This window comes from Diaphorina citri, unplaced genomic scaffold, assembly GCF_000475195.1.
Source record: "Diaphorina citri unplaced genomic scaffold, Diaci psyllid genome assembly version 1.1 scaffold1171, whole genome shotgun sequence".
NCBI lineage: Eukaryota > Metazoa > Arthropoda > Insecta > Hemiptera > Psyllidae > Diaphorina > Diaphorina citri.
The window spans coordinates 66,772-85,113 of NW_007378600.1; the positions used below are offsets into that span (position 1 = coordinate 66,772).

At 38.3% G+C, this 18,342-nt stretch overlaps 2 protein-coding genes across 2 annotated transcripts in view; both read left to right on the forward strand.

Moving 5' to 3' along the window:
- The window catches only part of LOC103514566 (fibroblast growth factor 3-like), a gene marked incomplete at its 5' end in the record, with an annotated part of 16,102 nt that extends 1,928 nt beyond the window's left edge, over positions 1-14,174 (forward strand). Inside the window, one exon of the mRNA XM_026827504.1 lies at positions 14,034-14,174. Within this exon, the coding sequence (XP_026683305.1) occupies positions 14,034-14,174 (141 nt within the window). The remainder of the gene's footprint in view (positions 1-14,033) is intronic.
- Positions 14,175-14,255: 81 nt separating this feature from the next.
- Positions 14,256-15,778, forward strand: LOC103514567. The gene is made up of 3 exons (XM_008479465.3): positions 14,256-14,294; positions 14,410-14,550; positions 15,230-15,778. The coding sequence occupies exons 1-3, from the start codon at positions 14,256-14,258 to the stop codon at positions 15,449-15,451; spliced, it is 402 nt and encodes a 133-aa protein (XP_008477687.1). The 3' UTR covers positions 15,452-15,778.
- The last annotated feature ends 2,564 nt before the right edge of the window (positions 15,779-18,342 follow it).

Here is an 18,342-nt window from a genome sequence, read left to right on the forward strand (position 1 = left end):
ACGTGTATAGTGTAAATATCTCTGTGTAATCTAGAATAGCTTTAATATTTTAACCACTCTAATTTAGGTAAGTCTAGTGATTCAGTGTGAAGTGTAGAACTCACGCAGAAAAAAAGGTTCCTTCGGGGCCCCCAATAACCCGAAAATGTCCTTTGTCTGATGAGCTTTGTTGCCAATTTCATCAAAATTGAACAGATAGTTTGAGGTCAGATCAATTCATTATTATTTTATCTCTGTCTCCTTTCTTTCTTTCTCTCTCTCTCTCTCTCTCTCTCTCTCTCACAGCTCGTGTAGCAAACTAATGTCATCTCATCAGTCATTGGTTTTTGTTCCTAGTTCATAATAATAGACAATAACTTATACACACAATATCTAGACAATAACTTAATGTCAACACAATATCTAATAGGTTAGGTCGGTTGACCACAAAGCCCCATGCTAAAGTACATTCATAGGGCACACCAATAGAATTATTCTTTGATAAGTACTGTAAACCGGGGTAAATGTGTGCCTAATTGAGTACATACATAATTGTGTACATAAATCCAAAGAACACACTTTTAACCCCTCTTTTCTCTTAGAAAAAGTCACCAAAGTTTTTGTTCATTATTATTTTACATTTCCACCTATTATAAAAACGAATGAATTAACTTTGAATGAGTAATGGACTGTCTGTTATAATCGTGTTCGCTAATAGTCATTTAAGATGAATAGGTCCGATGTTTACTCTTTAATATTTACTTTGCTCTTTGGTTCATGCTGAATTCAATTAATAAATTTACCATCACTTAATTCACCTGTGTAGATAATAAATAAAAGGTCATAGAACTTAATGAGATGCTACTTGCCATTTGTGTTTACTGCTTACATGGCATTTACCTAAAAACTCTAAGGAGTGCTCCCTAATGCTCTCTCTCTCTTTCTCTCTCTCTTTAAAAAATAAATAAATGGTTATATTCAATCAATCAATCTCTCTCTCTCTCTCTCTCTCTCTCTCTCTCTCTCACTCTTTCTTTCTTTCTTTCTTTCTCTTTTGCTCTCACTGTCTCAGAATCGCTCAAATCATTCGACAGACATAGTTATGGTAAAACAAAGAGAAAAAAAGTTGTGACCTTGTCGAGAAAAAATTGGAAACTATTGAAACTACCAATAGAGAACTAAAGGAGAAAAAAAATCAGAGAGTTAAAACTTGGAACTTACTTCGTTTGTTCAATTCAGAGTCCCATTTTGGCCTCGATCCGGCGTCCTCCAAGGCTCAAGACCGCGGCCCTAAACCAGTGGCTCGGATAATGTGGTTGCTCCCTAATGCTCTCTCTCTCTATGCTCCCTAATGCTCTCTCTCTTATGCTCCCTAATGCTCTCTCTCTCTCTTTATTTCTTTCTTTCTCTTTTGCTCTCACTGTCTCAGAATCCCTCAAATCATTCGACAGACATAGGTAGTTATGGTAAAACAAAGAGAAAAAAAGTTGTGACCTTGTCGAGAAAAATTTGGAAACTATTAAAACTACCAATAGAGAACTAAAGGAAAAATCAGAGAGTTAAAACTTGGAACTTACTTCGTTTCTTCAATTCAGAGTCCCATTTTAGCCTCGATCCGGCGTCCTCCAAGGCTCAAGACCGCGGCCCTAAACCAGTGGCTCGGATAATGTGGTACAAATCTGTATCTAAGATGTTTTTGGAAACTATTGAAACTACCAATAGACAACTAAAGGAAAAATCGTAGAGTTAAAACTTGGAACTCACTTCGTTTCTTCAATTCAGAGTCCCATTTTGGCCTCGATCCGGCGTCCTCCAAGGCTCAAGACCGCGGCCCTAAACCAGTGGCTCGGATAATGTGGTACAAATCTGTATCTAAGATGTTCAATGTTCATTTAAGGGTCAGGTAACATGCAAAATGTTCATAAGGGTTAGGTAACATGCGAAACAATAGAGAGCGCAATCATCGGGCGTGACATGTACAATGCAGATCTGATGCAGTTCTCGCTAAGTACCTATCTATTTCAGCAGTTTAGTTGCGGACAGAACGACATTTTACATACCTACTAGGTATAGGAAGGGGCATTATTTTAGGGACATTAGTTTTTCTGGCGTACCTATTGTGAAATCACGGTCCATTTTTTCATGTTGAATCTTTTCAAAGATTTAACCAGAACGACATTTTACATACCTACTAGGTATAGGAAGGGACATTATTTTAGGGACATTAGTTTTTCTGGCGTACCTATTGTGAAATCACGGTCCATTTTTTCATGTTGAATCTTGTCAAAGTAGAACGACATTTTACATACTAGGTATACGAAGGGACATTATTTTAGGGACATTAGTTTTTCTGGCGTACCTATTGTGAAATCACGGTCCATTTTTTCATGTTGAATCTTGTCAAAGATTTAACACCAAAAGAAGGGCTACAGATATCCAAAAAGAGTTACAGAAAAACAAACAGGTTTTCACATTGTTTTAAGTAATTCTTCACATGAGAAAAACGTATACGGATCTAAAGGTCGGCGGTTCGAGTCCAAGACATGAAATTTATCGAGGTCTAGGTATTTGTGACAAGCATCTGAATATGATACAATAAAAAATTCCTATTGAGTGATTTTTTTTTTTTTTTTTTTTTTCAAGATATACTTTATACATAAGAATAATATATAGGTACTTTTGTTAATAATATACACATAGAAATAGGTACATAAGTGATGCTTTATCAATCCTACCTATAGTCTTGACAAATCGTGTAAAATGTCACAAACATATACAGGGTAGGTAGGTATATCAATCAAGTCTTTGTGGTAAAGCAGAGCCGTTTCACAACTTTTGTGGACATCACAGCATTACTAAGTGCCTCCACAGAAAAACTAACAGGTTTTCACATTGTTTTAAGTAACTCTTCACATGAGATCTAAAGGTCGGCGGTTCGAGTCAAAAGACATGAAATTTATCGAAGTCTAGTTATTTGTGACAAGCATCTGAATATGCTACAGTTAAAAATTCCTTTTGAGTGATTTTTTTTTTTTCACAATTAGTATGTCACCTTTTTCTACCTGGCATGTTTTCGACCGCGCTGTCCGCAACTAGTCCGATTTCAGCGCCTAGGCGAAAGGAAACTGTATAATCTGACCTGTTATTTTGTCACGGTGAATTCAATATCGGATTACTAGAGAGACTTAACTGAAAAGCCAATGCACTTTATGTGTGCACTCGGTTGCAACTAAGAACTGTATAGGGGTATGATATGACTTGTAAAGAAAGTGAAGTAAAAAAAGCTAAGTTCTCCTTGGCTTTTTTTATTTAAAAAAAGGAAAAAAAAGATGAGTGTGTCACCACCGCGCCGTTATAGCAATGAAACAACTGCTACATTAGACCCATGTGGTCTGTGTCGTAGCATGCCCATCCCGTAGTATGCTAGTATGCCTCTCATCAGATTGGTGATAAGAGTATAAGAGACACAATCCCATCTAGATACTGGGTCAACACGAGAACACCAGAAAGTAACCCGTTGAAATATTTGCAATCGAAGAATTATGAGTGTAAATTTTTTGTCAATTGCTGAGAATGAGAAGTACGATATAATAGATCAGTTGCGCTTACTTGGATGATGTTTCAAAGTCATAGAGCAGGAAAAATGAGGACCAACGGAATTTTTCTTTTTCTTCTACGACTTCTAGATCCCGAGATAAATCGATTTAAAAAATGCCGGTAAATCGTGAACTTTGACGTCACGGCATACGCTCCCGTAGGCGATGACGTCACATCAAATGTCCCGAGCAAAGCTCCCTCGCAGACAACGCATTAATGTGTTTGTGCGCATACATTTCTGCGCAGTTCTTTCTGCTCCTCTGCTAACGCGCTTGCATAGTGGCGCTACCTAGCGGACAAAAATAGCAACTGCGTTAAGTCTGACGTCACAAATCTTTGAACTCTTTCATTATAAAAATTGAATTTTCGACCTTTTACAGTTATTTTTTCGGAGTTTTGACCTCAGATTTGGATTTTCCCCAACTTTTTTAGGAATCGACCATTTATTCAAAATTTTTACCCATTTGCAACTCCTCCATTACTCTCTTTGGTGATAATACGGATAACTACTGCTTCCATATTTGGAGTTTGGTACTTGAGTTAATTTCCACACTCAGTATACCTACACAATCCCATTTAGATACTGGGTCAACACGAGAACACCAGAAAGTAACCCGTTGAAATATTTGCAATCGAAGAATTATGAGTGTAAATTTTTTGTCAATTGCTGAGAATGAGAAGTACGATATAATTACTCTCTTTGGTGATAATACGGATAACTACTGCTTCCATATTTGGAGTTTGGTACTTGAGTTAATTTCCACACTCAGTATACCTACTTGATTCAAACTCAAGTGGAGTCAAGTCGAATTCACTTTGTGGCTTAAAATAAACCCTTCCGTTTGTTCTTATACCGACTTTGATAGTCTCTGGGCTCTGGGGGATCTCCAAAAGTTCCTTGGGTCTTTAAACAAACGATTCAATGTGTGTTCTAAGTTTTAAAGCGACGATTTTTCCTTTAGTTCTCAAAAAAGTAGTATTTCATCAGCGTTTTTATTTCTATTCATAGCATTAATGAAACTACTTACTGGTACTCGTGTGGTCTGTGTGGTAACATGGCCGTCTCGTAGTATTTCCCAGCGTTTTTATTTCTATTCATAGCATTAATGAAACTACTTACTGGTACTCGTGTGGTCTGTGTAGTAACATGGCCGTCTCGTAGTATTTCCCAGCGTTTTTATTTCTATTCATAGCATTAATGAAACTACTTACTGGTACTCGTGTGGTCTGTGTAGTAACATGGCCGTCTCGTAGTATTTCCCTCATTAGATTAGCGAAAAGAGACACAATACTATTTATACGAGCTGGGTCAGTCAACACGAGAACACCAAAAAGTAACCCTTCAATGAATATATCCGATGGAAATTTAGCGAGAAGAGACACAATACAATTTATACGAGCTGGGTCAACACGAGAACACCAAAAAGTAACCCTTTAATGAATATATGCGAGTGAAAATCTTTGATAGACCCTGGGAATCGAACCCCGGACCTTGGGCATTAATCAGTATTATCTCTTTTGATCATAACAATAATAAAAAACAGACAGACAAGAAAGTGTGCGGTCTGTCTACAATCCGCATATCTGTCTCGGATACCCAAATGATTTCTTTTCTTTATATCAAACAGACAGACAAGAAAGTGTGCGGTCTGTCTACAATCCGCATATCTGTCTCGGATACCCAAATGATTTCTTTTCTTTATATCACCCACACGAAAGATGTCTTATATTTTTTTTTTTTTTTTTGCATTCAAAGCTCCGATATGTACAAGGGACTAATCAAAACATCATAACGATTTCGAGAAACATTAAATTGTGAAGTTTAAACAGTCAAGTCGAATTCACTTTGTGGCTTAAAATAAACCCTTCCGTTTGTTCTTATACCGACTTTGATAGTCTCTGGGGGATTTCCAAAAGTTCCTTTGGTCTTTAAACAAACGATTCAATGTGAGTTCTAAGTTTTAAAGCGACAATTTTTCCTTTAATTCTCAAATAAGTAGTATGATGAAATATGCGTTTTTATTTCTATTCATAGCATTAATGAAACTACTTACTGGTACTCGTGTGGTCTGTGTAGTAACATGGCCGTCTCGTAGTATTTCTCCAAAAGTTCCTTTGGTCTTTAAACAAACGATTCATTGTGAGTTCTAAGTTTTAAAGCGACGATTTTTCCTTTAGTTCTCAAAAAAGTAGTATTTTATCAGCGTTTTTATTTCTATTCATAGCATTAATGAAACTACTTACTGGTACTCGTGTGGTCTGTGTGGTAGCATGGCCGTCTCGTAGTATTTCCCTCATTAGACTAGCGAGAAGTAGTTCTCATTTTAATGCATTTTTTCTTTAACCCATTAGATTCTCGCGTTCTTGGATCATTCGGTTTTTCAATACCTAGGTATTTGACGCTGGTAGCCTCACCTTACATAAAAAGACACGCAAGGAGATGGAAAAAATGGCTGAAAATTCGTACACTCAAAGAACGAACTTTTTTTAAATTGCGAGAGCTCTAATGGGTTAATTGTGTACTTAATCTTTGAAGACAACTGAATCAAAAAAATAAGTTAAGATTAAGATATAATTCAATAAAATTAATTAATAAAATATATTGAAATAAAAAAAAAAGATAATAAAATTGTGTTCAGAATGTTTTTAGACTCGTAAATGATGGAAATGCGAGTGAAAATCTTTGATAGACCCTGGGATTCCTGGGAATCGAACCCCAGACCTTGGGCATTAATCAGTATTATCTCTTTTGATCATAACAATAATAAAAAAAAACAGACAGACAAGAAAGTGTGCGGTCTGTCTACAATCCGCATATCTGTCTCGGATACCCAAATGATTTATTTTCTTTATATCACCCACACGAAAGATGTCTTGTATTTTTTGCATCCAAAGCTCCGATATGTACTAGGGACTAATCAAAACATCATAACGATTTCGAGAAACATTAAATTGTGAAGTTTAAACAACAATAACTGTAGACCCTAATGAGATGTGTGTGAGTGTGTCTACAGTCTGCATCCACCAGACATGGAGTAGATCGTCCCAGAAGATAAGGAAATGTGTTTCAAACTGGAGGAGTTGTACTCAAGAAGGACCTGATGACGAAAATCGCGTTGCAAGTACCAAGTACCAACCAAAGTTTTTGATTTCCATTCAAAAGCATTGACAGAATTGACAAAAACTTGTGTAGGTATCTTAATGAATAATGGAGGGGATAATTGCTAGGGTCTTATCTTCCCGAAAGCGAACAGAGAAGGAAGACAGGATAGGAGAAATCCAGCCGTTCCGAGAACGAATCTTATCTGTTTAGGATAACGTTTGCCCCGGGTGGGAAACGAACCCGCGGCCTAGAGCTTACAAGGCAGACGCGCTACCAACCAAGCTAACTTGGCTGGCTCAGGATAAGCGAAATCCAGCCGTTCATAGAACAAACTTTATCTTGGTTTTCTTCCTGTCTTTGAAAACAAAGGAGAAGAATTTTAATAAGGATTTGTTGGTCCTCTTGACGTCAAGAGTTCCCTAAATACCAAGTACCAACCAAAGTTTTTGATTTCCATTCAAAAGCATTGACAAAAACTTGTGTAGATACCTTAATGAATAATGGAGATAGGAACAAAATTCTCTTTGAAACTGATTCCTCACAAAATTCCTCATTACCTACTCATTAGAAAATCTAGTTGCGATAAAAAGGGTCAAAGTAAAGCTCGGCCCTTCTTATAAAAAAGCCCTCGATCTCAATACTATAAAAAATACTACGAGTTCCCAAGTCGAGATAAGGCAACCTATTACTTTCCTTTATCATATAATCAGGAAAATAATGTACGTATTTTCAATTAGATCTTTATTTCCACAGTGTCCACCTAAAACGCAAAAGATAAAAAGTTACTAGAGGCTAGAGAGGTGTAGCACTCGTAAAAAGGGCCTCTAAAGGGCTACCAACTATCAAAGGGCCGATGGGGCATAAACTTCTATGAGGCTATTTACGTGTTGAACATAAATACCTATCATACACCATCATTCCTAACTATCGTCCCGCGTCGTACATCAAGAATATTACCATACATAATATCGTACATCATACGTAACTATCGTATGTTGTCGTATATCATATTACTTTCCTTTATCATATAATCAGGAAAATAATGTACGTAGGTATTTTCAATTAGATCTTTATTTCCACAGTGTCCACCTAAAACGCAGAAGATAAAAAGTTACTAGAGGCTAGAGAGGTGTAGCGCTCGTAAAAAGGGCCTCTAAAGGGCTACCAACTATCAAAGGGCCGATGGGGCATAAACTTCTATGAGGCTATTTATGTGTTGAACATAAATACCTATCATACATCATCATTCCCAACTATCGTCCCGCGTCGTACATCAAGAATATTACCATACATAATATCGTACATCATACGTAACTATCGTATGTTGTCGTATATCATCATAACTATTAATTAATGACTGTTGGCAGAAATCGTGTGAACACGATGATGGTCCTTTGTTTTCATCGTGAGGTATCTCCGACGCTTTTCATGTTGTCCAACAAATGAAGTTGTAGTCACTTATGAAACAATACTGCCTATTACTCGTATGTAATACTTTGAAAGGACGTAGGTCCACCAGCAACGATATTTCAAGACTCATTGAATGAAGAAGCAGGACCACTTTGGACACAAGCACAGAGTTGTCCAACAAATGAAGTTGTAGTCACTTATGAAACAATACTGCCTATTACTCGTAATACTTTGAAAGGACGTACCTAGGTCCACCAGCAACGATATTTCAAGACTCATTTAATGAAGAAGCAGAACCACTTTGGACACAAGCACAGAGTAGAGAACATTGGAAGTTTCTTGGAGAGGCCCTTGCTCCGGGTGGGGATGTTGCGGGCTAATGATGATGGTAATAAGAATAACAACGGCCCTCATATCGAACCCTGTGGCACTCCTGAGATGATTCATCCTAAAAGGCCTGATTTTAATAGGTTCATACTTTTAAAAACCAATTCTCTACAGCAATTTAGTGAGTTTAGTAAATAGTTTGACAAAATTCCGAAAAATAACTACCTAGAAGTTGATATAAAAGGATAGGGTTGCCAATTGATATAGAAAGAGTAAAAGGGGTTAACCCAACCTTTATACCAAAGTTAAGCAACTCCAGTCCAAAGTTTTTGATTTCCATTCAAAAGCATTGACAGAATTGACAAAAACTTGTGTAGATATCTTAATGAATGATGGAGATAGGAACAAAATTCTCTTTGAAACTGATTCCTCACAAAATTCCTCATTACCTACTCATTAGAAAATCTAGTTGCGATAAAATAGGTAAAAGTTCGTCCCGTTTCGAAATAGAACCCGTGACCTATCGCTCACAAGGCGTTCGAAACTCCAAGCTAGCTACGTTAGCGGTTAAACTTTTAGGAGTTTCAGGCGATTGTCAACAGAAATGTACGTATTTCTTTAGCTCTGTACCTCTTTCTAGCTACTCCATGCTTATGGAAGAAATATGAATGAGCTCTACATAATAAACAGCTGGGGTTTTGTTTATCTGCTCCAATAATAATGTTTTTTCTAATGCACTTTACTTTAGATAGCAGACTCTTCTATTTATACAAAATAAGAAGATACCTATACTTTATACATAAGAATAATATATCTAGGTACTTTTGTTTATAATATACATACACATAGAAATAGGTACATAAGTGATGCTTTATCAATCCACTTCTACCTATAGTCTTGACAAATCGTGTAAAATGTCACAAACATATACAGGGTAGGTATATCGATCAAGTCTTTGTGGTAAAGCAGAGCCGTTTCACAACTTTTGTGGACATCACAGCATTACTAAGTGCCTCATGTGCAATCAAATTCCATTTTTCAATCATCCTTTTACTCTGGTAATGGCGTCACTGGTCGCTACTCAATTGAAGTAGCTACTCAATTCTCCTCACGAGGCTGAGTGCACCCCGAACTCCAAGCACAGAGCCAAAAAAAACTTCGTCACCGCCGGGAATCGAACTGGGAACCTCCGGCTTGCAAGACTAGTACGAACTAGGCCACGGACGCTGCTCTTTTGCTGTATCCTGTATTTCATTACTCTGCCCTGAAATCTCTCGATGGCCATCTAATTTCATCACTATCTACTCTGTATTCAAATGAGTAGCGACTATTGGCTCCTCACTTCTTCCTCTCTCTTCTCCATTGAAATTCTGGGTAGTCTTCGGTGTCAGATTTAATTGGCTTATCACTTATCTCATGTAGGTATCATGTTCCGACTTTGATCATTACAAGCTCTCTCTCTCTCTTTCTCTCTCTCTCTCTCTTTCTCTCTCTCTCTCTCTCTCAATCTTTCTTTCTCTCTCGTTCTCTCTCTCTCAATCTTTCTTTCTCTCTCTCTCTCTCTCTCTCTCTCTCTCTCTCTCTCTCTCTTTCTAGCTCTCTCTCTCTCTCGTTCTCTCTCTCTCTCTCTGCTCAATAAAATTTATGTCTTACATGTCTCTTCTTTTTGCTCTATATTTTTTTATACAGGTATACCTATCTACTTGGTAGTTCAGTTGGTTTAACTACTTGCTTATCACCAACTATGTACATAGGTATGTATGACAAAGGTACCACTGATATGTATGTAGCTCCTTTCCTGTCATCATACCTACTATCCTACTAATAGCATGAAACAAATAAACAGGAGTTTTGGCATCTCCACCAACCATACTACCTATTTTAGTATAGGTAAGTCTTCAGCTCCCATGACGTAGTGGTCACTGCGCTCGCCTTGCACGCGGGAGACCCGGGTTCGATTCCCGGCGGGGTCAAGAAATTTGTATCGTGACGGAAATCCAAGAAATAATGAGGAACCATTACGAGCTGTTTATGTGTAAACTTGGTTTTTTATTGTGCTTTGTACTTTGACAAAGCTGATGCTATGAGTATTTATAGTGTTTGTTTGAGGTCACTTGTGCTTGTTATTCAGTTATTAGGATTCAAAAAGCTTTTTAAGCTCTGAACAACGGGATCTTTTGGTTGGCAAAGTTATCTTTTAAACTTTTGGTAAACAAAGAGCGTGTTAATAATACCTAGATAGCTAGATACCAAAAAATGCATACAAAGTTTACAAAGCTCATAATTATTGTACATCACTCTTGTTGTTGTCACCACTCGTTATTGTCACTCTGAACCAATGTTTCTTCTTCTCACAAAAGAAGAAAGTCATGAAACCGTCTCACAAAAGACAAAACCGCTCAATAGTACGGATCTGAATAGGAAACATAGCATGACAAAACACTTGCAAAAATGATCTTTAGAAACTGAAACCGCAGTTCCGCTTTGGCAATACTTCAGAATGATAATAATCACAAACTAATGATTGTTGATAATGATGGTTGATGTCGTACGTTACTTATTGGTTATTGTTTTCAAACCTGGAACTTAATTCAAACAACAATAAAAATCTTATTGACTATTGTCATATTCATTTTAATGTCAGCAAAACTGTTTAGCAGAAAAGTTTTTATTTTTTATATTATAGTGGTAACTGTAGCACTCGTAAAAAGGGCCTCTAAAGGGCTACCAACTATCAAAGGGCCCATGGGGCATAAACTTCTATGAGGCTATTTATGTGTTGAACATAAATACCTATCATACATCATCATTCCTAACTATCGTCCCGCGTCGTACATCAAGAATATTAATAATATCGTACATCATACGTAACTATCGTATGTTGTCGTATATCATCATAACTATTAATTAATGACTGTTGGCAGAAATCGTGTGAACACGATGATGGTCCTTTGTTTTCATCGTGAGGTATCTCCGACGCTTTTCATGGTGTCCAACAGATTCCTCACAAGATTCCTCATTACCTACTCTTTAGAAAATCTAGCTGCGATAAAAAGGGCCAAAGTAAAGCTCGGCCCTTCTTATAAAAAAGCCCTCGATCTCACTACTATAAAAAATACTACGAGTTCCCAAGTCGAGATAAGGCAAATTGTGTACCAGCGCTGTGTGTTGTTTTCTTTATACGTGCTTTATAATTCCTCACAAGATTCCTCATTACCTACTCATTAGAAAATCTAGCTGCGATAAAAAGGGCCAAAGTAAAGCTCGGCCCTTCTTATAAAAAAGCCCTCGATCTCAATACTATAAAAAATACTACGAGTTCCCAAGTCGAGATAAGGCAAATTGTGTACCAGCGCTGTGTGTTGTTTTCTTTATACGTGCTTTATTAGTGTTTGCTTATCTGGTAGCGCCCTTTTCTTTGCTTGTGTGTGTGGTTTTCTTCCTGTCTTTGAAAACAAAGGAGAAGAATTTTAATAAGGATTTGTTGGTCCTCTTGACGTCAAGAGTTCCCACAAGAAGGGATTCATTAGATTGGGGGTTCTGTGTACACAATTTTTGATGTTTTTTCGTGACGGAATGTAGAGAACATTGGAAGTTTCTTGGAGAGGTCCTTGCTCCGGGTGGGGATGTTGCGGGCTAATGATGGTAATAAGAATAACAACGGCCCTCATATCGAACCCTGTGGCACTCCTGAGATGATTGATACTAAAAGGCCTGATTTTAATAGGTTCATAGTTTTAAAAACCAATTCTCTACAGCAGTTTAGTGAGTTTAGTAAAATAGTTTGACGAAATTCCGAAAAATAACTACCTACAAGTTTTACTTTCCAATGCTCATTCTGAAATGTTTAGAAATGGTTCTTGAGCGGTATTGTTTCCGAAGGCACATTACGGTTAGCATTGAGCATCAGCCATTCCGTTTGAGGAGAACCAATAGTCGTAAGTCTTGCTCTAACAATCATAAGTCTTGGTCTAATTGGCCCGGATGGTGGATTTGTAGGTAATAGAATAATGGCGAGTCTGTAATAGAATAATCTTCATAACCGAACCTATCCCATACCCATAGTCATAGTGTTCTATCTCATACACCAGTCAGGTAATGAGTATTTACTATTGATGTTTTGATTGCTTCAAATCAGGCCCGAGGTTTCTATTTAAGGAAAGGGCAATATCGGTAAGTATAGAAGGAATAATAATAATAGACTCTTGAGTGGAAGGTAACCACTAGGCGAGGTTAACGCCGGAGTCGTTTTCTACCACCTAAACCTAACCCTTAGAGCTCCATTATAATGTGGTCAAAATCTCAAATAAATGAGGATGGGGGCGAGAAGAACCAAATAAATGAGGAATCTCGATGTTAGGACAATATCAGAAAGGATACTAAGGCCATGTGAAATGCCAGAAGAAGACGTGAAAGATCGTACGATTTGGAGACATGGTCAATGGACAAAAACCAATTGAGATGTCCAGCTTTTCGGGAGGAGTAATAAATATTGCTTTTTGAAATTTACTCCAGAGAGCATTCCATGATCGACTTCTCACTCCGAAATCCGCTTTTCTCAGTTCCTCAAAAAAAAGTCGTACTTTTTTGGGGCCGAGAAGAACGAAATTCCGACTGAAAAATCTCTTCAAGACCAACCTGCGACCTTCTGGTTGCAAATTTCCTCGTCCCCTGGTCCAGACTGAAGAGCTTGCGAATATTTCATCCGATTATTGAATTTACGATGCTGACCCCTAATATGAAGAGTAAAGACCTTCCCTCCTTGTACGGCAAGGTCAGTATAAGGTCCTAATATCTTCACCAGAAGACTTCCTCCATTACATGTACCAATAGTACCAGTACCAATACCTAATATGAGTACCTACGTATAGGCGGTTAAGAAACAAAAGAGCCTAACAAGCATTTTGTAAAGTTTTCAGGAGAAACCAAGAAAAAACCAATTTTCCCTTTTCTTAAATTTAGATATACCCGGTTTTATTGGTTAATAAAAGGTGCTCAATATGATTTTTTTTTTTTTTTTTTTTTTTTTTTTTTTGAAATTTTTTTTTTCCTAGATATACCTAATGTGAGTACCTACGTATTGGCGGTTAAGAAACAAAATAGCCTAACAGATAACAACCGGTTTTCCAGGATAGCAAAAAGGAAACTGATTTTCCCTTTTCTTAAATTTAGATATACCCGGTTTTATTGGTTAATAAAAGGTGCTGACTATGATTTTTTTGGTAGAAATTGTAAAATCCTAGACCATCAAAATTCAGAGACCTTCAGAGTGAAGGGAAAAACGCGGTTTTCTCGTGAATGTAACAGGGGCAGTGGGAGTAAACACAAAATAATAATAAAATTTGAGGTTATTTTAACAAATTTTGGCGAATGATTTTTATTAAAATGTTGATAATCGAAGATTGAATTGCGCCAGGACTCGGGATTCCAATTCCAGACCCTCCTTTGACAAAAATGACCCTTGGGCGATATTGTTTCTCCAGCGTCGATAGGGTAATAGATCTTCACCAAATGAGAGAAGTAACATACGTAAGTTGAAAGTTGAGACAAATTTTCTTATGAGGTGGATAAACTTGGTCATCTCTCTTATCAAAGATCCATCTTTCCTCTGTTACAGAAAACATTCCGAGGTCCCATGTGTCAATTCTACGAGGAAATGCTGGAGACGGGTTACAACCGATACCGATCCGTAGCAGACGAGAGCCACTATGTTGGTCTCAACCGGAAAGGGCGACCGCTGAATAATAATAAAATTTGAGGTTATTTTAAATTGTTGAGAATCGAAGATTGAATTGCGTCAGGACTCGGGATTCCAATTCCAGACCCTCCCTTGACAAAAATGACCCTTGGGCGATATTGTTTCTCCAGCGTCGATAGGGTAATAGATCTTCACCAAATGAGAGAAGTAACATACGAGTACATACATGTGTTTACAAGGTACTTAATTGTAAGTTAACAGCTTAACAGGTGTAAACACTACATGTTATCAATAGCTGTTGCTGGAGACGGGTTACAACCGATACCGATCCGTAGCAGACGAGAGCCACTATGTTGGTCTCAACCGGAAAGGGCGACCGCTGAAAGGCACCGGCGGCAGATCCGTGAAACGGAACAAGTGTTTGAACTTCATCAAGGTCAACTACACTTGTGTTCTCTACTTCCTGTGATGAGGTCAGCATGTGATAAATCAAATCGGAACTACTCAAATCGGTTGAAGTGTACGTTCTCAACGATCCATTAGTGGAAGTGGAATAGAGAATCTATCTTGTTAATTACTACATCAGCAAATCAGCAAAATTTCAAGAGTAAAGTTGACCTTGAACATAACAGGTTTAATTTTAATTTAACCCATCATTGTCTGAGCTCAACTCATTTGGTTCAGTTTGAAACTTTGAAATCAACTTTTGGGAGTTTATGTATAGGTAAATATGCTAAATAAGTACCAAAATGCGAAAATGCTTTTTTTCTCTTTTTCTGGTTGAAAAAGACATTTTCTCTTCCTCTCTCTTTCTTTCTCTCTCTCTCTCTCTCTCTCTCTCTCTCTCTCTCTCTCTCTCTCTCTCTCTTGTGGATGTGGAGAATTAGAGGATGTTTAGCCTCTTTGCGAGGATTCCAGGGGTGTTAGTTGATGTTGTTGATGTTATCTCAAGTGGAATCACATAAAGAACCAAGGAAATGCCACTTCTGGGTCTATATCCACTTCTTGACCTGGTGCTGCATAAGTTCTGCTCAGGACCAGAGTGGTACCCGGATGTTTGGAATGAAGAAGGATTTTTCCTGAAGTTTGCAATCAGGATATGACTTTGTTTGAAGGTCAACTCTTACTTCAGCATTGCCAAGCATAATGACATCGTTGGGAGGAAGTCCGGCAGTGGTCACACGAGCATGAATCAGTCAGCTATCATTGCGGACCATCTGCTGAGGCATCACAAGCTGGAGGGGAAGCGCATGAAGGCGACCACAAGTACAACCACTACCCTACCACCTGCTCTGCTCTACCCGAGGCTGAGGCATCACCATATGAGGGCAGGCTGACGGCAAGCACCCACCCATGTCTAGAGTCCCATCAGTTCAGGCAAGGTGGTGTACATAGTCTAGGGCGCTTTGGCTTGCGATGTGCAAGCTGTGACATCGTGCCAGATTGTGGAGGAACTTGACTTGAACCTGTAGTACAAGCTACTGACTTTCTTCTGCTATCCATTTTTGTGGCATTGGTTTTAAAGTAGGCTGCGAGAGGAAAGTCTGCGCTGGAAAAACGGTTGGCGTCAGAGAGCAGAGAACCTAATCACTTTCAATCGCCTACCAGAAGAGGATGAACTGTGTGCCTTGTGGTCTGCTCTTGAAAGCATATTAAACTTCCGCGAAATTCCGCACTATTTTGAGATCACAGGGACTATTATAAGGGTTATACAAGGTTTTTTTTCTTTGTAATTGATATTAAGTCAGAACTTTTCGTTTTTTACGAAGTGCGAAACGTAAATAGCAGTTATTTCTGAAACGGAGGCCTGATTCAAGTTTGTGTCTAGCTATAATGTATGCTAACTTCTGCGCTGGGAAAACGGTTGGCGTCAGAGAGCAGAAAACCAAATCACTTTCAATCGCCTACCAGAAGAGGATGAACTGTATGCCTTGTGGTCTGCTCTTGAAAGCATATTAAACTTCCGCAAAATTTCGCACTATTTTAAGATCACAGGGACTATTATAAGGGTTATACAAGGTTTTTTTCTTTGTAATTGATATTAAGTCAGAACTTTTCGTTTTTTACGAAGTGCGAAACGTAAATAGCAGTTATTCTGAAACGGAGGCCTGATTCAAGTTTGTGTCTAGCTATAATGTATGCTAACTGGATGCTTCTATTGAGGCGGTAACTATAAGCGCTCTTTACGCTCCTATAATGCTTTTATAGCCATCTACTAATTTTTACAGCCCATTGTATTTCTATCTACTATATTATTATGTCTGCATTTGTAGGTAAATCATATTCTACCAAGTTGGTAGATTTCCATTTATCCTACCCAGGAAATTATTCATGGTCTGGCACTGGTACCAAATCAGCTGATATATAACAGCAGTGAATTACAGATTTGAAAAGTGTCTTTCGTTTTAGTCCTAAACCTTCTTTCTGTGTTTATTATTGTTCTGAGGCCGTAGCACTCGTAAAAAGGGACTCTAAAGGGCTACCAACTATCAAAGGGCTACCAACTATCAAAGGGCCCATGGGGCATAAACTTCTATGAGGCTATTTATGTGTTGAACATACCTATCATACATCATCATTCCTAACTATCGTCCCGCGTCGTACATCAAGAATTTTTCCATACATAATATCGTACATCATACGTAACTATCGTATGTTGTCGTATATCATCATAACTATTAATTAATGACCGTTGGCAGAAATCGTGTGAACACGGTGATGGTCCTTTGTTTTCATCGTGAGGTATCTCCGACGCTTTTCATGGTGTCCAACAAATGAAGTTGTAGTCACTTATGAAACAATACTGCCTATTACTCGTAATACCTACTTTGAAAGGACGTAGGTCCACCAGCAACGATATTTCAAGACTCATTGAATGAAGAAGCAGGACCACTTTGGACACATGAAGCACAGAGTAGAGAACATTGGAAGTTTCTTGGAGAGGCCCTTGCTCCGGATTTTGCGGGCTAATGATGGTAATAAGAATATCAACGGCCCTCATATCGAACCCTGTGGCACTCCTGAGATGATTGATACTAAAAGGCCTGATTTTAATAGGTTCATTCCCTTAAAAACCAATTCTCTACAGCAGTTTAGTGAGTTTAGTAAAATAGTTTGACAAAATTCCGAAAAATAACTACCTACAAGTTTTACTTTCCAATGCTCATTCTGAAATGTTTAGAAATGGTTCTTGGGCGGTATTGTTTCCGAAGGCACATTACGGTGAGCATTGAGCATCAGCCATTCCGTTTGAGGAGAACCAATAGTCGTAAGTCTTAGTCTAACAATCATAAGTCTTGGTCTAATTGGCCCGGATGGTGGATCTGTAGGTAATAGAATAATGGCGAGTCTGTAATAGAATAATCTTCATAACCGAACCTATCCCATAGTGTTCTATCTCATACACTAGTCAGGTATTTACTATTGATGTTTTGATTGCTTCAAATCAGGCTCGAGGTTTCTATTTAAGGAAAGGGCAATATAGGTAGGTATAGAAGGAATAATAATAATAGACTCTTGAGTGGAAGGTAACCACTACGCGAGGTTAACGCCGGAGGCGTTTTCTACCACCTAAACCTAACCCTTAGAGCTCCATTATAATGTGGTCAAAATCTCAAATAAATGAGGATGGGGGCGAGAAGAACCAATGTGGTCAAAATCTCAAATAAATGAGGATGGGGGCGAGAAGAACCAAATAAATGAGGAATCTCGATGTTAGGACAATATCAGAAAGGATACTAGGGCCATGTGAAATGCCAGAAGAAGACGTGAAAGATCGTACGATTTGGAGACATGGTCAATGGACAAAAACCAACTGAGATGTCCAGCTTTTCGAGAGGAGTAATAAATATTTTTTCCTGCCTAGTTAGCTTAGTTGGTAGTGCGTCTGCCTTGTAAGCGCTAGGCCACGGGTTCGATTCCCGCCCGGGGCGGATTTTATTCCATGATCGACTTCTCACTCCGAAATCCGCTCTTCTCACTTGCTAAAAAAAAAGTCGTACTTTTTTGGGGGCGAGAAGAACGAAATTCCGACTGAAAAATCTCTTCAAGACCAACCTGCGACCTTCCGGTTGCAAAGTTCCTCATCCCCTGGTCCACTCCCAACTGAAGAGCTTGCGAATATTTCATCCGATCATTAAATTTACGATGCTGACCCCTAATATGAAGAGTAAAGACCTTCCCTCCTTGTACAGCAAGGTCAGCATAAGGTCCTAATATCTTCACCAGA

What these genes read in the sequence shown, in the direction of transcription:
- LOC103514567 (XM_008479465.3), top strand. Translation starts at nt 14,256, where the DNA reads ATGACCCTTGGGCGATATTGTTTCTCCAGCGTCGATAGG. An exon ending in GTTTCTCCAGCGTCGATAGG is followed by an intron (nt 14,295 to 14,409) that starts GTAATAGATCTT and finishes TGTTATCAATAG; the next exon opens with CTGTTGCTGGAGACGGGTTA. An exon ending in AGTGTTTGAACTTCATCAAG is followed by an intron (nt 14,551 to 15,229) that starts GTCAACTACACT and finishes CTTTGTTTGAAG; the next exon opens with GTCAACTCTTACTTCAGCAT.